A 24,084-nucleotide genomic window follows, 5' to 3' on the forward strand; every position below is an offset into this window, starting at 1 on the left:
AACACTTTACAACCAGTGCCCACAATGCCATTAGTTCGAGGAGAACATGAAAGAAGCAGATCTGCTCTATGGGTTGTGATTCTAAATTGGAGAAAGGGTCAATTTTGATGCATCAGAACGTGTCTGGCAAGCGTGATATGGGACAGGCTGTTTTCTGGCAAAGGTGTAGTTGGTAAGTTGGAAGTCTTCAAAAGTGAAATTTTGAGAGTACAAAGTTTATTCCATCTGTATCTACTCAGGAGATGAACTTCAGATGCCATATACAGATTACAGAGGAAAAGGCACTTGTTGTCTTGAGGCAATTTGGGGTAGGTAAATCCCCAGGACCATAAGTAGGTGTTCCCTTAGACCCTGTGGGAGGCAGGGAATTTTATGCAGACAATTGCGAGATGTTGCACCAACCAGGGTAGATCTTACTCAGTGAATGGTAGGGCACTGAGGAGTGTGGTAGAACAAAGAGTTCATTGAATCATTGGGCTTCATAAATCAATGTATTGAGTACAGGAGATAGGATGTTATGCGGAAGTTGTATAAGATAATGATGAGGCCTAATCTGGAATATTGAGTTCAATTTAGGCCACCTAGCTAAAGGAAAGATGTAAATAAGGTTGAAAGAGTATGGAGAAAATTTTCAAGGATGTTGCCAGAACTGGAGAATCTGAGTTATAAGGAAAGATTGAATAGGATAGTACTTTATTACTTGGGAGGAAGAAGATTGGGGGAGAGATTTGATAAAAGTGTTCGAAAGTGAGGGGTGTAGAGCGGGTAAATGCAAGCAGGCTTTTTCCAGTGAGGTTGGTTGGGACTACAAATGGATGTCATGGATTAAGTGTGAAAGGTGAAAAGTTTAGGGGACCATGAGGGGAAACCTCTTCACTCAGAGCATCGTAAGAGTATGGAACGAGCTGCCAGTGGAAGTGGTGCATGTGGACTTGATTTCAATGTTTCAGAGAAGTCTGCATAGGTACATGGATGGTAGGGGTACGGAGGGCTGTTATCCTGGTGTAGATAGGTGAGAGTAGGCAGTTTAAATGGTTTGACACAGATTAGATGGGCCGAATGATCTAATGTGTGCTGTATTTTCTATGAATATGAGACTATGACTATTAGAAACACCTTCCGTGCAATATAATTTGCTTCAGTTTATCGTTTTTATTTCTTTAGCCATTTGATACTTTCACAATGGAAAACCCAAGGGCATGTACCTGCAGATGGAAAACAGGAAGCATTATTTTGCTTATCTTCATTATTGGAATGATATCTGGTAAGATACATTATCACTTCATTTGTGTTACATGTTTGATTGCTTTCATGTTTTTACAATTGGTAGAACTAAGTGAATGACTTGTGCATCTTATATTCAACCTTCCTCAGTCTTAGCTTGAAAAATGTACTTTCAAAACATTCTCAAGTCAACACTTGAGAAATATCCCACAGCATAAAGACAGTTGGAATATCCTAAGGTTATGAAATGTGCTGAATACAAGGAGGTATTGGATAGGCTGGGGTTCTTTTACTCATTGGAGCATAGGAGTCTCAGGAGTGACTTTATAGAGCTTTCACATGAAACTCACTAAAAATAAATGAACTGTGTTTAAGCTACTTCACTAGCTGGAACTATCTCCTCCTTCGTAGAGAGGGGGACTCACTGCTCAAATAGTGGGTATTGGCAGCTAAACTCACCATGGACAATAAAAAGGGAAGTGATCTAGCCTTTGAAGAGTAAATGGTTACACTATAGCCTCACTTTAGTGAGGGCACTTATATCGGATAGGGCTTAAGTTCTTTGTCTGAGTTCAAAACTTCACAGACAGTAAACCAAATACCATCAGTGATATGTAAATCACTATCAAGGTGGTGGAGGTGGATGCCTTGTGTAGAAAAAGGAAATTGGATTAAATTGAATTCATTATTTTTCTTATTATTAACTGAATGTTAATCCACATCTGCCATGTGGCATTTGTGTGGAATTGAGCAGATCAATGGCAGATCCAATTTGATCCAGGCAAGTGTGTGGTAATTTGCTTCAGGAAGTCACATGCTGGCAGGAAATATAAAGTCAATGGCAGCATCTTTAGGAATATGTGAATTTAAAACAAGCAACAAACAAGGTCAGTAACTTAAATGTTAACATGATGAGAAACTTCCAGCTTTATGAAACCTTTCATTTTAAATCAAATTAATGACAAATCTCAATAAACCTCAAGTTGTCAGTGGAAAGAAAATCCCTGATAAATGGTGAGGTGAAAATACTGCTTGATATGGAAAAAAATGTTAGAGCTCTCTAATCAATGAAATTGAATAATTTTGGATTTCTAAAACTGATCTGTTTCTTTATCCTTATGGCCCCCATGAAGGGTCAGATAGTCATTGATTACATTTTTATTGACATTTGGGTCCCCTAGCTCCTTGAATCCTCGGCTAACCACAGGTGAAATAAAAAGTTGAAAAAGGGTAACTTTTGCTCAGTCCGAGAGTTGCAAAGACTGAGATCTTGCAACCTGAAGTCCTGCTTCAGGATATCCCAGTATGATATACCCTGAGGGAATGACCCTTGGTACACTACAGCTGAAGATGGGAACTGGATTTACAGAGTAAGTTTCCGCAATCTACATTTGGGTGATTTATGTAAAGATCCTTTCTATAGTGTTAGTTGTGGGATAAAGAAAAATGAGTAATCGTGGTGATGGGAGACAGGACTGTCCCCAGCGTAAGAAAGTGACAGATCTGTTTGTGCCTATTGGGTGCATTATTTCAAACTCATCGTCTATGACGTTGGACGTGGATAAAGGATAAAACAATGCACACTCATCCTTGAGTGGAAGCACAGGATTACTTCAGTGTACATAGATACTTGGGGTACAACATAGACTAGAAAAGAATCGGAAGCCTACTCCTGACTTTGAACACTTCCCTGACAATCAGTGAGGTCATAACTGCAATATCAACTTGCATCTGCTTCTCACATATTCCCTGGCTCTGCTGAGATACCAGTTCTTATTGATTTGTGCATTGAATGTATGAGTAACTGAACTCCCACAATGCAATGATATACAGAGACCCAGGCATTCACAACATATTGGTCAGGGTGGCCATTCACAGGTACAGGCAGCATGCAGATGAGGGTTCTTCCCAAGCTGGTTGCCTTCCCCCTTTCCAAGGCTACATCCATGCCCATGTGTCCCTGGGAAAAAAAAAACATGACATCCATTAGAGTAAATTAAAGTGAAATAGTTTGTAAGTGATTGCAATGTGGGTAAAAATGACACCTTTATTTGTGCAGTAAGCTCCCACCTCAGACGTTACGGTGCATGGTCCAGACACAGCGTGAGGCCAGAGGTGCCCCGGATGGCAGGTGGGATCCCACAAACTGCTCGCCAACTGTGACCATGTGTGTGAGGTGACCGAATCTTTCCCACAATGCACCATGTCTTCAGTGCCTCACTCCACCACTGACCTATCCAGTTCTAATACACTCAGTGTCTATCTTTATTAGGTGTACCTGCTCATTAATACAAATATCTAATCAGCCAACCACGTGGCAGCAGCTCAATGCAGACATGGTCAAGAGGTTCAGTTGTTGTTCAGACCAAATATCAGATTGGGGAAAAATGGGATACGAGTGACTTTGATTGTGGAATGATTGTTGGTGCCTGATGGGTGGTTTGAGTATCTCAGAAACCGCTGAGATTTTCATGCACAGCAGTCGCTACAGAGTTTACAGAGAAAAACAAAAGCAACCAGTGAGCAGCAGATCTGTGAGGAAAAATGCTTTGTAATGAGAGAGGTGAGAGCGGAAAGGCCAGGTTGCTTCAAGTTGACAGAGGATGACAGTAACTGACATAACCACGTGTTAGTGTGCAGAAGAGATTTGCTGAACACAGAACGTGTTGAATGTTGAAGTGGATGTGCTGCAGCAGCAGAAGACCATGAACCTCCAATCAATGGCCACTTCATCAGCTACAGTAAGTACCTAATAAAGTAGCCACTTAGTGTAGGTTATCAAATGGAGCCAGACCTATTTCCGTCAATACTTTTCATGTGTTTTACAAACTCTGATCTGTGGCAACAACCCAAGTCTATCAGTAGTGCATCCCAGTTTAAAGATTGACTTGTTTCCACCAGCCTGGTGACCAGGTGATGTACAACAGACCGTCCATTGGTACTGTGCCCAGTCTAATACAGTGGCAGACCTGTCTGTGCCTGTTGGGTGCATTATTTGAAACCCATCGTCTATAACGTTGGACGTGGATAAAGGATAAAACAATGTCACACTCATCCTTGAGTGGAAGCACAGGATTACTTCAGTACTGTCATGGTCTGGTCTGTGAAATCCGCATTCCGATTCATCGTCCGGTCCAGATTCCTTATTCCAGGTTTTCTGGTTTTCCCCAGTTTCTGTTGAGGCAGCTGATTCTCGTTTGGCTGACCTCATAAATAGCTTCAGAATTCAGCCTCCGGCTGCTGGATTGTTCCTGTCCATACCCTTTGTCATTATCCCTGTCCCTGTCCCCGTCCCCATGCCCATCCCCAAGTTCAATTGCTGGAGCAAGATAAGGAACTGTCTATTGTTGTTTTGAACTGTCTCTGTGTCCATGCCTTCACTAGGTAGGTCTGGCTATCTGCCGCTATCTTGTGTTCTGAACAGTCTCGTTGTATTCTGCATTCTGTGTAATGAGTCCTGGCCCTATGTCCTGTACCCAAGGAAGGGTCCCGGCTCTGTGTTCCATGTTCCTGTCTGTCCCTCGACCAAGGCTCTGCGTTCCTGTCTGTCCCTCGACCAAGGCTCTGCATTCCTGTCTCTCCCTCAATGAAGTCAAGGCTTCGGGGTCTCGTCCAGTCCTAGCCACTATCCAAGAACCTTGTCCTGTCCAAGCCATGGCTTTGTGTTCTTGTCTTGTCCATGTGTCTCACCCAGCCCAGGAGTATCTTGCCCAGCCTGGTGCTGGGGTTCCCTCGTCCTGTGCTGGGGTTCCCTTATCCTGCCTAAGAGTCTCACATCCAGTCCTGTTGCCTCTCCTTGTCCTGTAGCCATGTCTTGTCCTCGTCTAGTTCTGGAGTCTGAGCCTGACTCAAGTCCCAGGTTGTGGGTCCTTGCCCAGTCTCTGGCTTGCCTCGAGGAACCCAAGCCCCGTCATGTCCTCGCCTTGAGGAACCCAAGCCCTGTCAAGACCCAGGTTTCGGGTCCTTGTCCAGTCTCTGGCTTGGGGTCCAAGCCCAGGCTCCTAGTTCCAAGTTCCATGTCCTGGTTCCACTAACCTAGTCAAGTCCTAACCCAGGCCCTGTATCCTTGTCTCGTCTAGGGCCTGTGTCATGTCCAGTGTCCTTTCTTCCCCACTTCCCTTGCTTTCTTGACTAACCTAGTCCTGTTCCTTGTACTTCAGTGTCTGTGCCTCGCATTTGGGTCCGCTCCCAGTGCCCCCCTTATGACAAGTGCAGGTGGATACTTAATGTACAACATGTAAAAGAAGATGAATCAGGAGAGGGAGAAGCAGAAAAATCATATATCCTCCAGTTCTGCTGAGATCTAAACTCGTATTTATATTGTACATTGAATATTTGGAGCAAATGATCTCCCACAATCTCTTGATGCTGAGGGATTTAAAACGTTGCTGGCTTTATAAAACTGTACATTGTGCCTTGGATTCACAAGAATTGCATTTAAGCAGAACCAGATACAAGTTCAGTCCCAGGACACCTGTTCACCTGACAGCACACGTGGACACGTGCTGTACAACATAGAATGTATGGAAAAAGGAGTGTGAGCAACAGGGGACGTCTACTCCCCTCCTAGACCACGTTCTGCCAATTATTGAGATCATTATTGACCATCCAGCTCAATACCAGTTTTCCTCAGTCATCCCCATATTGCCTGGTACTGCTCAGGTCTAAAATCCTTTGGGTTTGTGAACTGAATCTACGTAGCAACTGGACATCCACGACATTCCCAAAGGATCACAGTGCTGCTGTCACAACTACGGACATTGCCATGGGGTCTGAGCGCCCTCGCTAGTGGGCTGTGGAATAGGTTCTGCAATCACTCAACAGTGTACACATTACGGGCAATTAGTGTTTCCTGTAAGCACCTTCCCTAATCACATAATGCTCCCAGCTTCCTTGTCGTGGGCATCCCAGACCATGAGCTTCAGGCGTTTATCCACTCCGAGACAGCTGGGAACCTCATGGATATCTCTCTGGCTCAGAGATGTAGAGTTATAACTCAGCAATTGAGAGAGAATATCAATGATTAGGCTCTGGACACCAGCAAGATCCACCTTTCCATAGGACCCCTTCGACTAGTGCAAAAAGGAAACCATAGGGAACAGCTCTCATTCTATCTTGTTCATCTGCAAGAACTGCCCCGGTACTTGGCCTTCCTCAGCTATCTCGACACAACAACAGATCAATTGGACCCTAAAGGCGCTCCAAGAGTGGGGATTGGCATGTCTAGATCCAGCTCAAGATCCACAGCAGATAGACAGAAAGGTGCCCCAAGAGTGGGGATCGGCATGTCTATATGTCTAGATCCAGCTCAAGCCCCTGTCAACGTGTCCCCTTCTGTGCTAACTGGTAGTGTGGACCTGTCTGTTGCTCTGGCTGAATATGTTGACCTTCTTGAAGTCTTCAATAAGAAAGCCACCTTCCTGTCAACACACCGGCCGTAGAACTGTGGCTTTGCCATTCCAGGTGGGGAATCTTCCAAATGGCTGCTTGTCTCTGCCAGGGTGTGCCCCAGAGTGTGGGAATGGGGTCACTCCTCCCATTGAGCTGGTTAACCTGGAATTTATCAAGAGATGATTTTGGTGACCATCTATGTCTCAGGACGTCCATGACTTTGTCTCAGCTTGTCCCCCTTGTGCCCAGAACAGGACGTCACACCAGCACACTGCAGGTCTGTTATGTCCACTGTCTGTGTCTCACGGCCTGTGTCTCAGTGCCACTGGTCCCACCTCTCTGTGGATTTCATCGCTGGTCTGCTCCCATCTGATGGAAACATTACCATTCTGGTGATTGTGAAAGAGCTCTCGAAGGCTGTCCACTTCATCGCTCTTCCTAAGCCCCTGTTGGCACGTGAGACTGCCACCAGTATGGTTCAGCATGTGTTCAGGCTGCACAGCTTCCATCAGGAAATAGTGTCTGATCAAAGACCACGGTTTTCTGAAGACTTTCTGTTCTCTTGTGGGAACTACAGCCCAGTCTTTCATCTGGTTTCCATCCCCAAACTAATGGCCAGACTGAGAGAGAATCAGAAGCTGACACGACCCTGCACTGCCTTGTCTATTCCATCCCCACATCCTGGGAGCTCCTGATTGGTTGGGGCAGTGATTGCCCAAAATAACTTCCAGTCGTCCTCCACTGGCATGTCCCCCTTTGAATGCCAGGAGGAATCCAAGCCACCGCTGTTTTCTGATCAAGAGACTGACATGGGAGTTCCTGCTGCTGAACAGTTGGTCCAACACTATAAGCGCACGTGGAGACGGGTGAGGGCTTCTCTGCAGTGCGCTCAGAAACAACGTGCCCAGCACACTGATCAGCTCCGCCAACAGGGTAAGGCCTGTCAAGTCAGGAGAGAAAGTCTGCTGACATCTTCCCTTGGAAGTTGAGAGCCACAAGTTAGCCCCATTCTATATGGGACCATTCATAGAGGAGAAGGCTATCAACAAGGTCTCGTATTGATAGCACCTATCATTATCGATGAAGATCCACCCACAGTTCAATGTTTCGAAGAGCAAGCTGGTGACTACCTCCCCCGGCTCCAATTACCCACCTTTCCCTCCTCCCCACTTGCTAGATGGGAGCTTATCGATTCTGTATGGCGACTCCTGGCATCTTGATGGATGCAGGGCAGGATCCAGTAGCTCATGGTTTGGAAGGGGTTTGGCCCTGAGGAATCACCTTGGGTTCTGGTCCATGTCACCCTGGACAAGTCTCTCATCCGGGAATGTCAGCAGGCACCGGTCTCCAGCGGCTAGGGATGGGTCCCTGGCACAACCACGGACTCTCCTGCAGGATCTGTGTGCCCACACAGGCAGACTATGGAATGGGTTCAGCAATCACACTCATGAATATGCACATTCCAGCCAATTAGTGTTTCATTGTGGTGGTATTTAACTCCCTGCCTCTCAATCCAGTCTTGTTGAGACTTTACCAAAAGCACAGCAAAGTCTATGCTCCCTGCATACATTTGCCTTTGTTCCGGGAAAGAAGTCTACTACTCAACTGATGCTGTAAAGGAGCAGTACTCATTTAGTATTAAGTTACTGATTCTCGTTGTAATGTCAGCATTAACTTTCAGTTTGAGAGTTTTGGTTAATGGACCTATTGGCCGAGTGTTTATTGTTTTTCCTTTAATTCTGCACAGTCTTATCATGTCAGTGAACTGTTCATCGGCTCCAGTGTCTCTCCCTCTGCACCTGGGCTGTAACCTCTGCAGTAACTCCATAACAGTGGCTCTTTAATTCTGTCTCTGCAGGTATTTGTTGCATATATCACTGTATGGAGGAGGAGTGCCAAGGTCAGCAACTTAAATTTTTAACATCATGAGAAACTTTCAGCACTTTGAATCCTTTCAGTTCCATTTCCCTTTTAACCAAATTAATGATGAATACCAAATCACAGATTCAGGAAAGTTCAGCTATCTTGCCATTATGAATCCCTTTTCTCAGCCACAGATTTTTATCAAAGTTAATCAGAATGAAATACTTTTGAAAGTGATTGCAATCTGAGGAAAATGACCTCTATATTTGTGCAGTAAGATCCCACCTCAGGCATTTTGGTGTATGGTGCAGAACATGTGAGGTCAGTGCTGTTCTGGTTGGTGGGTGGGATCCATCTACTCACCAACTGTGACCATGTATGTAAGGTGACTGAATCTTTCCTACAATGCAGCATATCGTCAGTGCTTTTTCACACACTAATCTCCTGAGTGATCCCCTCCTACTGTCACTCAACATGACCAAAGATTGCTGCTACAGTCCCAGCAAACTCTGGACCTCTCTCCTTCTTCCCAAATCCTTAACCAGAGTGTCTGGATCTGCACCAAAAAATCATAATGCTGCAGATGGTGAAAAGCCAAAATAAAAACAGAAAATACTGGCCAACAGGAGGGACATTTCCTGTGAAGAGATCCATGAAATTAATGTTTCTGCTCAATCACTTTCTTTGGAAACAGGAAAGTTGCCAGTTTTTAATTTGCAATTAGCCCACATGTGTAAGTCCACCATTTATTAGCCCAGTGTCCACTGTTGACTTCTTGAGCACTAGTATTTACCCAATGGGCCAAATGTCCTCCTTTTGTGCAAGAGTAAATCATTATGTTCACAAAACATTGGAGTTTTGAGGAATGTGTTAGGTAACATTTACTGCTGTGTTTGAGAGATGTAGTTCTGATCAGTAGGATATTCATTTTAACAAATCAAATAAGCCCCTGGAATACCTTCCTGGATTGCTCCAGATGCAACTTCCATCAGTTACTCCTGCTGCCAATAAAAATAAAAAAATAGAGTGCTGATGCTTGTCTGAAATCTGAAATAAAAACAGAAAATGATGGAAATTTACTTTTATTCTACACATACCTAACCTAACCACCTCTCTCCTTTCACCTTGTTTCTTTCCTCTTCTCCGCACATCATGTTCACACTCCTCCCACTGGTTCCCCACCCCCCACTGTTCCCATCTCCCCTCCCTGCCTTCCTCATTGGGTTTTATGCTCCACCTACCTCTCCTGACAGATTCCATCACCTGTTCCCTTCAAGCCTCTGTTGCTCTTTGTACACTTGCCTCCTCCATGTGCTCATCACTCCATCTCAACTGGACCCACCTATCCCTTGCCACCTTTTGCTCTGCTCTTTCCCCTCACCCCTCTATATCAACTATCTCCCCTGTACCTTTTCAGTTCCAAAGGATCTCAACCCAAAATTTCAACCATCCATTTTCCTCCACAGATACTGCCTGATCTGCTGAGTTCCTCTTACATAGGAGTTCCCAAACTGGGGTCCACGGACCCCTCAGTTAATGATAGGCGTCGATGCCGTAAAAATGTAGGGAACCCCTGCTGTAGCAGTTTGTTTTCTTTTGCTCTACAATGGCATGTCATTCAAGAACTTCACACATCCCGAAGAGATCATCTCTCAAGTTTTGAATTTGTGGAGAGTGTAGATCTTGCACAGAGTGCCTTAACGTCGGAGAATCTTCCTTCCCAGGAATCATTTTCACTTCTCAGATAAAGTTAATGGCTGCATCAGTCCTTTGTCCCAACAGAAGCTACTCCACTCAGTGAATTTCTTCCTGGAGATTATTTGTCGGGGCTGATTCTCTGCTGTCTATCACAGCAGACTGTTCGGCCATACACTGGAGTGAGCTGATTTAATAATCTATAATCGACTATCGCTCTCCATTCTCCATCCTGTTACTTTACCAGCCAGCCCAGTGAAATATGTTCTTGAGGCAATGCTACCCTGTTTGGTGGTTTGACCATAAGAAATGTTCTGGGTTTATTGGGATTGTAAAAGGCTGATGAATAGTTTCACTGCAGCAAAGGTCTGAGAATTGAGGGATGAATGCAAACTCAGTAGAACCATGTGTCTGGTTCTCTGTGGATTTGTACACTTTGTGGGCAGGTCATACTGCAGGGACTGAGAGAACGATACAGATGATTTGAGCAACCACTGTATGTAGTAAGGCCGTTTTTCACTACAACTGTCCGACACTTTACATATGTTTGTTTTTTTTAGTTAAATTAATTCTCACTGCATCTCTGCATACAGCTGCAGCTTTACCCTTTGTGGTGCTCCCCGTGTAGTTTCACTGTCCACGGTGCCATGATCTGCACTGCACTCCACTCTGCACTCATCTCCATCAGTCTCTAATGTTGGGTACTGAATTGAGAATGTTTGCTGCTGTTTTACCCGTCTCTCCCTACCCTTCAAACGACCATTTAGTCAACGTCCTGGAATATACGATCCGGGAATTTCAATCTCCCTCATCCTCCACGGGGATCCTGAAATCTTAAACCTGAGTGTGATCAATCAGAGGCACTGCCTGTGCAGTATGGCATCCGGAGACACAAGGAGCAGAAACTCCCACATCTTCAGGAATAGTTCCCAGTTACCCGGCCATGATCTAAGAAATATTTTACTCTCCTTTCTCTTTCATAAAGATGCTGATCTTTCATTTGTATCCTTAACTGAACCATTCTTTCCTTGTCATGGTTGTGTTCGATTCTGGGTTAGTGATTAAATACTTGATAATTTCTCCTCAATTTTGCACTGTAATTTTGGTGAAACACTTACCTGTCTTTTAGTAACTTAATTCTCTTGCTCTCTGTCCAACAAATTCCAATTCCTTGCAGTTGGCACAGATTGCACTCTATGTTAACCTGTCCCCAATGCCAAGTACAAAACATTGATTTCCGCTATAGAACTGATGACCTGTTTAATCACTGGCTAACAAAGGAGAAAAGTGTGGGTAGGAAAAGCAACAGGATCACAAATTATTTATGAAATACTTACAAAAATTTTTCTACCATTTCATTTCAGGTAGTCCAATACAGCTACATTCTGAAAATAAGTGCTTCAAGAAGTATGTTTTTTCATTGAACTATCTTTTCTACTGGTGTTAGATATGAAGTATAAAGATTTACATCTGAAGAATTGTGATCAGGAGAGAAGAATTTCAGAATTGTGTTCTCATCGTGTGTGATGTATTTTGTACCTTGTTTACAACAGTCTGAAGTGCAGATTACTCATCACACCCAAATGACCAATACACTGGGGATGAGTCTGTTTATGATACATTACAAGAAGGATCCTTGGTTCAGCCTGGGATGGTCAGATACTCCAGTGCTCTGGGTGGGGGTGGATAAGATCATTCATCAGCTTCCTCATAGCCACTCACTGAACCTTAATAGAAATTGCACATACGAGAGAATCCAGCACAATTAGTCTCACCTTCAAACGACCTCTTGACACTGGCCTCAGTTTACACAGCATGGCAGAATATGGGGGTAGGAGCTTGCTAGAAATCATAGATATGGAGACTCTTTCAATGTTAAGCAGTAGGATACCACTGAAATAAATTATTGTGGGATCCTGCTCCACACATATCCAAATTGACGGCCAGTGGAAGAGGACATTTGACCAAACCCCAGGTACCCATGTCACCAGTGGTTGGTATAAATTTTCTCACAGAACAACGGAGAGGAGGGAATTGCCTTTGGTAGGCACAGAAATGCAATTGTGTCATCACAGAGAATACAAATGCTCTTACTTTGATCATAAGGGACACAATAGGATATTCAGTCCCGCAGGACGGCCCCACCATTCAATATGACCATGGCTAAATTGACCTAGGCTTCACCTCTTCTTCTAAGCTCATTCCATAAGGCATAGAGCAGAATTAGGCCATTCAGCCCCTCAAGCCTGCCCCACCATTCAATATGAACATGGTTAATCTGCCTCTTCTCAGCTAGTTCCCCACAGTTTCCCATTCTCTCAAAAATGTATCTACATCCTCTTTAAGTATCCCCTGGGATCCAGTCTCTACCAACCTCCAGGATAGAGTATTCCAGAGATTTACATCTTCTGCAAGAAAACGTTGCTATGTAATTCCGTTTCAAATAACCATTCACAAATCTTATATATCCCCTTGTTGCAGTTTCTCCCACCAGTGGAAACATCTCAACAGCTTCTATTTCTGTTGGATCTTTAATCATTTCCATAACATCAGTCTACGTTATCCAAAGTGTATAGATCTAATTTCTTCAAGCACACGTGATAGAACCAGTGGCTCACCTGCGGAATAGTGATGGTGATGTTGGAAGTAACTCACCTGATCTGACAAGGCATTTGTGGATCTATATTTCTGTGTGAAGGTTCTGTCAAGGTATCAGTGTGGGAGTATAAACACTCATCCTTAGAGAGGGGAGGAGTTTTGTTCAGTCCACAGATCTACTGGTCCTTGTCCAGATGAGGGCATCTGGTAATTGTGCCGTATAGTCTTGTTACGTTAAGATCCATGACAATTATTGACCTATCCCAATGATGGGCGCGTTGTGTGTGTGTGTGTACATGTTCTTACAAATGTGTATACATTTGTGTATGTGTGTATGTGCATGTATGTACTTGATATGTTCATGCAGTGTGTGTATCTGTATGCTTGTGTGTGTTATGTCTGCTGCGTGTTTGTGTGTGTGTGTGTGTGTGTGTGAACGTAATTCAATTTTAATTCTTTAATTCAATTACTGTGTGGTTTCACAGACTCAGACTCAGATCAAAATGCTTCAAAATGTTATTTTTATGTGAGGAATTAAAGAATGATGCCATGGAAATACACACAGAATATAGGCAATGAATTAACATCTGCCGGACGATGCTGAGGATGTTCTACGAGTTTGTGGTGGCCAGTGCTATCATGTTTGCTGTTGTGTGCTGGGGCAGCAGGCTGAGGGCAGCAGACACCAACAGAATCAACAAACTCATTCGCAAGGCCAGTGATGTTGTGGGGATGGATCTGGACTCTCTGACGGTGGTGTCTGAAAAGAGGATGCTGTCCAAGTTGCATGCCATCTTGGACAATGTCTCCCATCCACTACATAATGTACTGGGTGGGCACAGGAGTACATTCAGCCAGAGACTCATTCCACTGAGATGCAACACAGAGCATCGTAGGAAGTCATTCTTGCCTGTGGCCATCAAACTTTACAACCCCTCCTTTGGAGGGTCAGACATCCTGAGCCAATAGGTTGGTCCTGGACTTATTTCCTGGCATAATTTACATATTACTATTTAACTATGTATGGTTTTATTACTATTTATTATTTATGGTGCAACTGTAACGAAAACCAATTTCCCCTGGGATCAATAAAGTATGACTATGACTATGAAAGGGATTAAAGTGGAAATGACTGAATTGAGATGATGTAAATTACGCTCCCATCCATTGAGACAGTAAATTCACATGTTACATTACTGTTTATACATTTTCATATCTTATGGTTTCACAGATACAAAAGAAAATGCATGACAAAGTCAGATAAATGCACAGAATTAAATAATGACAGCATGTTAATATACAGAGATTGTAAAGTTCTGGAAAAAAAGGGAATTCCCAGAAAACAACAAATAAGACTGATTGTTAATCCATCGTGGGTAAGTACAAGGAACTCACAAGCTGTCCACCTATGCTGGAGTTACATATACAAACAATCTTTAGATCACTCATTAAACGTCCCTTGGATTAACAAAACAGAAATGAAATTTGCCTAAAAGAAGCAACAGATGATATTTATGTGTCATTTTAAATGTTTCTATCAAGGTAAATCAGTGTGTTTTTCTTCGTGACGGAGGGCCTAAGCTGCAGAGAAAGACTGGACAGGGTGAGGACTTTATTCCTTTGGAATGAAGGAGTTTATGGAGATACATAAAATCGTGATGGGTTTTCATAGGGTGAACACACAGTCTTTGTCTCAGAAAAGGGAAGTAAAAATCAGAGGGCAAGGGATTAAGTTGAGAGTTGAAGTATTTAAAAGGGACCTAAGGGACAATTTTTTTCATGCAGAAGGTGATACATTTACGGACTAAGCCACCAAAGAAAGTGGCTGAGACAGGTGCAATAACAACATCGAAAAGACATTCGGATAAGTACGTGGATAAGGGGGTTTAGAGGGATATCGGACCATTGTGAGAAATTGAGATTAACTTAATGGGCACCAAGGTTGGAACAAAGTTCCTGTTTGCAAGTAGTATTACTCCATAATTATAAGACTTTCCTACTTTACAATCAGATCAAGTGGTGTTAAATCTGCACCTATTATCAACAGAACACAGAGTGAATGGTGAAATGGTTTCCCTTTGACTTGTATAGGTGGGTGAACGAACCACTGGTAATCAGGATGCTGATGTCGAGGTGATCCTTCCAGCTGAGCTATCTGAGAGAGCTGAAGAGCAACAGAATGACCTTTCAAGGCTCATTTTCATCGTATTTAATGACAGCAAACTGTTTGAGGTAAATTGTTCAAAAGTGTCATTGTAGTCTGTATAAATTTACACTTGAAATTAAATGAGATTGTTGTCAGCCTACATTGCTACCATTCAGTTGAAAAGGGCCAGGTGCCTGTGGTGGTCAGTCCTCAGTTTGAATGATTTTCTCCCCTGACCTCACCACCTCCCATGTTAATGCCTTTCCTTGTGGTTCCTGGTTGGGCCGGGAGGAAGTAAACTCTGAAACAATGTGAATCTAGATCCCAATCTAATTTGTGATGGTCCACCAGAGTCAGAGGAGCAAATTTGGCCAGATGTTTTGGGCAAAATATAGTTACTCCAAAGTTAAAAATCTCTAAAAATAGTGAAAATTGTGAAAAATATCTGATGCTTTGTTCTCCAACACTGCACCTTGCTGAAAGGACTCTTGGTTTATTTCTCTGCAGGATGAAAACAATAGCACACTATTAAATGACCAAGTGTTTGGAATTTTTGTGGGAAACACAAGCATTCAGAATTTAACAGAAGGTGTGACGATTAAGATTAATCATGGCAAAAATACGAAAGTAAGTATTTTGACAATAACTCAGAAAAAATCTTTCAAGAATGATGAAAGGTCTTTAGGTCAATTGAAGTTTATCTCTTTATTACCCAGACACAGATTGTAACAACTTATTTGGTGTAGTGAAGTATTTCAACTTGGAATTGTCAGCTAAGTCAAAATACTAACCACCCTGGGTAACACTTAATTTACACATTAGTTCATTCTATCAAAACAACCTGTAAACAGCTCCTTTGTATCAATGAACCACCCTATAAGAGTCTTGTAATATGATTGTATTCACCCTGCAGTTTGAGAGGGACAAGATGAAGCCAAATATATCACAGAACATAGAACATAGAATAGTACAGCACATTACAGGCCCTTCGGCCCACAAAGTTGTGCCGACCCTCACACCCTGCCTCCCATATAACCCCCCACCTTAAATTCCACCATATACCTGTCTAGTAGTCTCTTAAACTTCACTAGTGTATCTGCCTCCACCACCGACTCAGGCAGTGTATTCCATGCACCCACCAACCACTCTCCGAGTAAACAACCTTCCTCTAATATCACCTTTGAACTTCCCACCCCCTTACCTTAAAGCCATGTCCTCTTGTATTGAGCAGTGGTCCCCTGGGGAAGAGGTGCTGGCTATCCACTCTATCTATTCCTCTTATTATCTTGTACACCTCTATCATGTCTCCTCTCATTCTCCTTCTCTTCGAGTAAAGCCCTATCTCCCTTAATCTCTTATCATAATGCATACTTTCTAAACCAGGCAGCATCCTGGTAAATCTCCTCTGTACCCTTTCCAATGTTTCCACATCCTTCCTATAGTGAGGCGACCAGAACTGGACACAGTACTCCAAGTGTGACCTTACCAGAGTTTTATAGAGCTGCATCATTACCCCACGAATCTTAAACTCTATCCCTCGACTTATGAAAGCTAATATCCCATAAGCTTTCTTAACTATCTTATCTACCTGTAAGGCAACTTTCAGGGATCTATGGACATGTACCCCCAGATCCCTCTGCTCCTCCACACTACCAAGTATCCTGCAATTTACTTTGTACTCTGCCTTGGAGTTTGTCCTTCCAAAGTGTACCACCTCACACTTCTCTGGGTTGAACTCCATCTGTCACTTCTCAGCCCACTTCTGCATCCTATCAATGTCTCTCTACAATCTTCGACAATCCTCTACGCTATCTACAACACCACCAACCTTTGTGTTGTCTGCAAACTTGCCAACTCACCCTTCTACCCCCACATCCAGGTCGTTAATAAAAATCACGAAAAGTAGAGGTTACAGAACAGATCCTTGTGGGACACCACTAGTCACAATCCTCCAATCTGAATGTACTCCCTCCACCACGACCCTCTGCCTTCTGCAGGCAAGCCAATTCTGAATCCACCTGGCCAGACTTCCCTGGATCCCATGCCTTCTGACTTTCTGAATACGCCTACTGTGTGGAACCTTGTCAAATACCTTACTAAAATCCATATAGATCACATCCACTGCACTACCCTCATCTCCTGGTCACCTCCTCAAAGAACTCTATCAGGCTTGTTAGACACGATCTGCCCTTCACAAAGCCATGCTGTCTGTCCCTGATCAAACCATGATTCTCTAAATGCCCATAGATCCTATCTCTAAGAATCTTTTCCAACAGCTTTCCCACCACAGATGTAAAGCTTACTGGTCTATAATTACCCAGACTATCCCGGACTACCAGTATTACAGTGGAGTAAGGGGAATTACAGAGGCATGAGAAACCAGCTGGCCAAAGTTGATTGAAAGGGGTCACTAGCAGGGATGACGGCAGAACAGGAGTGACTGGAGTTTCTGGGGGTAATTCAGAAGGCACAGGAAAGATACATCTCAAAGCTGAAGAAGTACTGTAAAGGGAGAATGACATAACCCTGGCTGACAAGAGAAGTCAAAGACAGCATAAAGAAAATGAGAGAGTATATAATATAGCAAAAAATTAGTGGGAAGATTGGAAAGTTTATAAAAATCAAGAAAGGCAACTTAAAAAGCCATAAGAAGAGAAAAGATGGAATAGGAAGGAAAATTAGCTAATAAGATAAGAGAACTCCAAAAGCTTCTTCAGATATATAAAGTGTAAAAGAGAGGCAAGAGTAGATATAAGACTGCTGGAAACTGATGCTGGAGAGGAAGGAATAAGGGACAAAGAAATAGCAGACGAACTTAACAAGTAATTTGCATCAGTCTTCACTGTTGAAAATGTTAGCAGAATGCCTTTAAGTTCAAAAGTGTCTGGGCATAAGTGAGTGTAGTTGTTACTAGTCAGACAAAAGTGCTTGGGAATCTGAAAGGACTGAAGGTAGATAAGTCACCTGGACTAGGTGGACTACACCCCAGGGTTATGAAAGAGGTTGATCTTTTAAGAATCACTAAATTCTGGAATAGTTCCGGGGGACTGGAAAATTGCAAATGCCACTCTATTTTTCAAAAAGGGAGGGAGGCGGAAGAAAGGAAATCATAGGCCAATTAGCCTGACTTCAGTGGTTGGGAAGATGATGGAATCTATTGTTAAGAATGAGGTGCTGGGATACTTGGAGGCACATGATAAAATACCCCAAAGTTAGCATGGTTTACTTAAGGGGAAATCTTGCCTGACAAATCTGTTGGAATTCTTTGAGGAAATAACAAGCAGGGTAGAAAAAGGAGAGCCAGTGGATGTTGTCTTCCTGGACTTTCAAATGGTCTCTGACAAGCCACTGCACATAAGGCTGGATAACAGGATAGTAGTCTATGGTATTGCAGGAAAGATACTAGCATGGATAGAAGATTGACTGACTGGCAGGAAGCAAAGCATGGAAATAAAGGAGACCTTTTCTCGTTGGCTCCTGATGACTAATGGCTTTTTGCAGGGGTTAGTGTTGGAACTGCTTCATTTCCCATTACATGTCAGTGATTGAGATGATGGAATTGATGGTTTGTGGCCATGTTTGCAAATGATATGAAGATAGGTGGAGGGACAGTGAGTGTTGAGGAAACAAAGATCCTGCGGAAAGTATTAGGCAGATTGGAAAAGTAGGCAAAGTAACAAGTGGGCTATAGTGTAGGAAGGTGTATGATCATGCACTTTGGTAGAAGGACTCAAGGTGTAGACTATTTTCTAAACGGAGAGGAAGTTGAAAAAGGAACTTACGAGTCCTTGTGCAGCAGTCCCTGAAGATAATCTTGCGATTGAGTCGATAGTAAGGAAGGCAAACGCAATGTTAGCATTCATTTTGAGAGGACCAGAATAGAAGAGCAAGGATGTAATGCAGAGGATTTACAAGGCATTGGTTGACTGCACTTGGAGTACTGTGAGCAGTTTTGAGCCCCTTATCTAAGAAAAGATCTGCTGGCATTGAAAGGGTTCAAAGAAGGTTCAGGATAATGATTCGGGGAATGAAAGTTTACACACATAAGCAGTGTTGCTGGAGCAGGGCCTGTACTGGCTGGAAGTTAGAAGAATGAGGGAGGATCATATTGAAACCAATTGAATATTGAAAAACCTAAATAGGATATGGAGAGGATGTTTCCTACAGTGAGTGAATCTGAAACCAGAGGGCACAGCCACAGAATAGAGGGATGTCGATTTAGAACAGGGATTAGGAGGAACTTCTTTAGCCAGACGCTCTTGAATTTGTGGAATTCATTGTCACAGATGTCTGTGGAGGCCAAGTAATTGAGTATATTTAAACCAGAGGTTGTTAGGTTCCTAATTAGCCAAGGTGTCAAAGGTCACAGGGAGAAGGCAGAAGAATGGGATTGAGAGGGATCATAAATCAACCATGATGAAATGTTGGAACAGACCTGATGGGCCAAATGGTCTCATTCTGCTTCAGGGTCTTATGGTCTGATGGTTTTATTTAATTCCCATACATTGAGCTGTTAAATTAATTTCTATCCATGCACATTATTGTTGATGCATTGTTAACACCAACATAATCAAATTGATATGAATCAGTTTGGGTGCAGTTGGAGGCTCCAATTCTCAGACTTCAGTGCAGTAAAGCAGGAACAATATGATAGCACAGAACCAGACATCTAATTGCACTTTACAATTGCATTGGGTGGAATGAAGTTGGAGAGATACATCAAAGAGACAAGTCTTTTGCCCAACCAAGTCTGCACCAATCATCAACTATTCCACATTTCTCCTCTATTTTGTCCTTCCCACATTCTCAGTAGCTCACCCCCATCTGGCCTGCACAAACAGGTTCCTCCAGTCTCCAACCAGCTGACAGGACTCACCTGTTACTCATTTCCAACTCATAACCTGCAGCCTATTTAAACCCAGCATTCATCCCCTGTCCTTGTTCACACATCGACCTAGCCAGCCTCATCCTGTTTCTCCCAAACTTCTGTTACCTTTGTGTGTTAGGTATCAGTTCTCTCTGGTTTTGTGGCCCCTCGTGGCTTGATATTTAAAAGTATATTAGTAAAATGTCATTCACTACTACATTGTCTCCACCGCTCTGCTTTTGGGTCAAGCCTCCTCTGCATTTCCTGACCACCTCCAGATTCTACAACATACGTGAAGACATAGTAAATTTACAAAGACCAATTAATCTGCCAACCAGCATGTGATTGGAATGTAGGAGGACACCTGAGCACCTGGTGGAAATATACATGGTTATAGAGGGAACCTGCAAACTCCACACAGAGAGTACCTGGGGCCAGATTCAAATCCAGGTATCTGGAGCTGTGGGGCAGCAGCTCTACTGTGCCACCCCTGATAGAACTCCAACTCTGAGATTCACCATCAGTATTTTGAGAGCATCTCTCAATTTGTTGAGACTTTTCTGAATTTGTTTTCTGTCTTTTAACAACATCAGAAAGTAACATTATTGCTGATGTTGTGACGAAAAACCAAGTTATCAGAAGATTGATGCTGATGAGAGAGATAAGAGAGACAAAGGGAGAAGCGTTTAAAATGTTAATGAGAGAGCAGAGAGATTAACGAAAAGAGACACAGTTCTGAGTATTGACAGACCGGTTGCTTTGAACCTGAACTGTTTGAAGTTTGATGGACAGGCAATACCCCGGCAAGGGGATAAAAAGAGCAGGTTCGCTAAGGCACGACAGACACCACGAGATCACGAGATAACGAGACCCTGGAAGTGCGGTGTCCCCCCCACAAGTTGGTGGGAGTTTTGGAGGTCTAGTTGTGGGACCGACCATAGACGCACAGGATGAAAAGGTACGATCGGCGGGAACCTGGTGTGTGTGTCCGCCCTTGCCTGGGTGCCGGGTTCACCGCGGAAGAATGATTGTATCCGGAACAGAGGAGTCACAGTCGGTAACCTCAGAAGACATTAAAAAGGGCTTGCCCGAAAGCTAACTGCGAGCAACGTCAAAGGTCTGTTTGAATCGAAATTTGCATTCGCTCTCTCTCTCTCCAACGGCACAACAGCGATTACTGCGAACTGTACTCAGCTGAACTGAACTCTGCGTCACTTGAGACTGATCATTTTACCCCTAGACTGCGATAGGGCTTGATTGATTCCTATTATCCTAGTTCTGTGTACATGTGTGTTTTATCATTGCTAACAGTTGCATTTATATCCTTACGATTAGAGTACTGTGTTACTTATTTCTTTAATAAAACTTCCTTCGTTCCAGTAATCCAGACTCCAACTAAGTGGTCCATTTCTGCTGGTTTGGCAATCCAGTTACGGGGTACGTAATAATGTTTACGTCACAGGAAAAAGAGTTAAGCAGACAAGTGGGACAGATCAGTTGTACAGTCTTATCAATCAGCAGTTTAGTTCTGTAGTAGCACTAGGACTCTTTTGTACAGACCCTGGTGCCCACAATGGTACATACATTGCTGAACAGTCATTGCAACAGGTTTCTGGTAACACACAAACTAACTAAACAAATCCATATCTTTCAGAATGGATCACATCGATGTGTATTCTTGTTTGAAAATGATAATGGTAAGCTGAAAACCAGTTCAAATATTTCAGTCAGTGTTGGAAACCCCAGTTACAGTGTAATCTTTAAAGCCTGAATTAACGTTACAGAAAACATCTCAGACTCCTGGAATTCCACGGGCTGTAACACAACAGTTGAAGCTAATCAAACCATTTGTGTGTGTGACCACCTGACCTTCTTTGCTGTGCTGCTGGTAGGTTTTACATTTTGTTCCCCCCCCCAATAAAGATATGTCGGTCACCTGTAGAAAGCATAGCTGTCTGTCCCTTTCACTGAGTTATATCGTTGATTTCTCCAGCACACAACAGGCTATTCAGCGAAAATCTGATTTGATCACCCAGAACTCATTTACACCAACCTATAATAATCTCATAATATTCTCCCCCTAACCCCCTCATCCCCCCAGATTCTCCTGATGCAATTCCCACCCTCCAGTTCCTCCATACTCACCCAAAGATTGGGGAAATTTACAGTGGCCAAATAACCTACCACCTGCAGGACTTTGGGACACGAAGGGAACCAACGGAAATCCATGTGGCCTTGGGGGGGAGCATGTAAACTTGGCACAGACAGTTCCCAAGGTCAGGATTTCACCTGCGTCACTGGAGCTACGAGACAGGGGATCTACTAGCTCTGCCACTGAGCTCCCCACTTTCCTCTTTCCTTTTTTCAATTCTTCATCTTCTTCAGCCAGCCCTGCTCACCCCTCGAGGTCCTCAAAGTCAGCTGCTTCACCAAATCACGCTGTGGAAATAAGCTGACCTGAATATGTCTACCCACACAGTACTCAGCCATCCAATCTCTCATCCCTTGTCAGGATGCAGTCATTCCAGTACCAAGAATTGGTTAATGGTACAGCAAATGTCTGCACTTGGCCAAAAACATGAGCAGCTCTGTGCCACTCCAAGAGAAGACATGAATACCAACAAGGTCCAGCCCAAGACAGAATTTTATCGATGGTGACCTTCAATGACATAAGGGAGAATAGCCACTGGAATTTGTGTTGCCTTTGGAACTTGCAGCTGCTGTTCCGTGATGGGCACAGCAGTGACCATGGGGTCACACAGCAAGGAAACAGGTCAGTGGGTGCACTGTCCATGCTGACCATCAAGCACCCATTCACACTGATCCCATTCACATCAGCTCCCACTGAGGGTTGACATGGTAAGCTCCCCGCTGTAGCTTTCACGTGCTTCATAATACTGACACATAACTGTATGCTAAATATGTTGGTAGGAGAACAGAATCATTTTAAAAAGTAACTCAACTTCCTGTTTGCATCCTAACCCACTGATGTACAATCCCCCTTGAGATCAATGCAGTCTAGCAACCTGTGCAAGCCTTGTCCTGGTCTAGAATTTGATTAGTGATTTCTGACTGGTGCAACAGTGAGCAGCAACATGATTGGGGTGTATCTGTTGACATTACACCAGATGGCAGTGACAGATTCCATGTGCACCCAAACTACTCACTGGGAGGTGTGGCCTCATCTCAGCATGAACAGCAGATGTGTTCAGATCCGCTGTCTGGGACGCCTGTTTCCTGGGAACAGTTCAAGTTTACATCAGATGCATTTCAGGCATTGTTAATTTTCAACCAAATTTATTTTCAAAAATTTAAATTACCTCCAGGAATAGACAAATCAGACTGAGAACAGGTTTAATCATTGCTCACAATCACCATTATTTCTCAAAGGATTTACGCCTGGACAACAACACGCTGGATGAAAAAGATGTGATATCATTAACGTACATCACAGTGACTGGCTGTGCAATCTCTGCCGTCTTCTCAGCCATCACAGTATTCCTTTACTGTGCGATGAGGTGAGTGACCCCATCCAGTGAGTTCTGTGGGAGTATCACTGATCAGACTGCACCCTGTCGTAACCTCAGTCCACACAGCAGCTTGTGTGTTTCACAGATCAGTCTCTTCTGTGAACCTTCTAATTATCCCTCCATGGAGCAGTAAAGAAATGAACACTGATTATTCATCACTCACACCATCACTAACTATCTCTACAAATTACCCAACAATGACACAGACACTGACTACAGATTACCCAGCTCCAACAGTACTTTACCAACCAGTTGACAGCTAAGCTGATTCTTTTACAACACAGGGGTGTTGACAGTGGTGTCCTCAGTGTTAAAAGCTGAATGCTCATTACTTACTGGATGCATGACGTTAATTGAGGTAATCCGCATCGGAATAAGGTTACTTCCGATGGCATATTCCTTGTGTTCCATCGCCTGTAACTCAGCTGTGCCCCTCTTTCCTGGGTCACTGTTAAACCAAAGGGGTGATCGATTCCCTTACCACCTGGCTCCCGATTCCAGTGTGGATCCACAAAGCACAACAAAAGCCTCGGTGATAGCTCCAGGCGTGCTGATGAAGCGTTTCAGTGTGTGAAGCAGTCTGGAGGAGCTCGGCACCACAGTGGCTCATGGTCACTGCACTCTACAGAATGCAGCTCAGCCTCTCAAATCAGAGAGTCTCAAAGGGCTGGGGACCACAAGCAGAGGGAGCAAGGGAGGGAGAGGAGGAAGGGGAGAGAAGCAGGGCAGGAGAAGGACATTCAGAGTCAATGTTGAAAGACGTTTCTGCC

General features: G+C 43.6%; 1 protein-coding gene and 1 long non-coding RNA gene across 2 annotated transcripts in view; one reads left to right on the forward strand and one right to left on the reverse strand.

Annotated features, from left to right (window-relative positions):
• The window catches only part of LOC140210465 (adhesion G-protein coupled receptor G1-like), a 40,289-nt gene that overhangs the window by 7,112 nt on the left and 9,093 nt on the right, over positions 1-24,084 (forward strand). The window contains exons 2-10 of the mRNA XM_072279439.1: positions 1,165-1,264; positions 8,474-8,515; positions 11,538-11,580; positions 14,003-14,147; positions 14,863-15,003; positions 15,425-15,544; positions 21,439-21,481; positions 21,569-21,672; positions 23,175-23,302. Coding sequence (XP_072135540.1) covers positions 1,183-1,264; positions 8,474-8,515; positions 11,538-11,580; positions 14,003-14,147; positions 14,863-15,003; positions 15,425-15,544; positions 21,439-21,481; positions 21,569-21,672; positions 23,175-23,302 — 848 coding nt within the window. The 5' untranslated portion in view covers positions 1,165-1,182. The remainder of the gene's footprint in view (positions 1-1,164; positions 1,265-8,473; positions 8,516-11,537; positions 11,581-14,002; positions 14,148-14,862; positions 15,004-15,424; positions 15,545-21,438; positions 21,482-21,568; positions 21,673-23,174; positions 23,303-24,084) is intronic.
• On the reverse strand, positions 1,170-23,924 carry LOC140210466 (uncharacterized). Its single transcript, XR_011889240.1, has 3 exons — positions 23,651-23,924; positions 9,437-9,525; positions 1,170-3,184 (listed from the first exon to the last, which is right to left on the reverse strand). It is a non-coding gene; the product is annotated as an uncharacterized lncRNA (long non-coding RNA).

This window comes from Mobula birostris, chromosome 15 (assembly GCF_030028105.1).
Source record: "Mobula birostris isolate sMobBir1 chromosome 15, sMobBir1.hap1, whole genome shotgun sequence".
NCBI lineage: Eukaryota > Metazoa > Chordata > Chondrichthyes > Myliobatiformes > Myliobatidae > Mobula > Mobula birostris.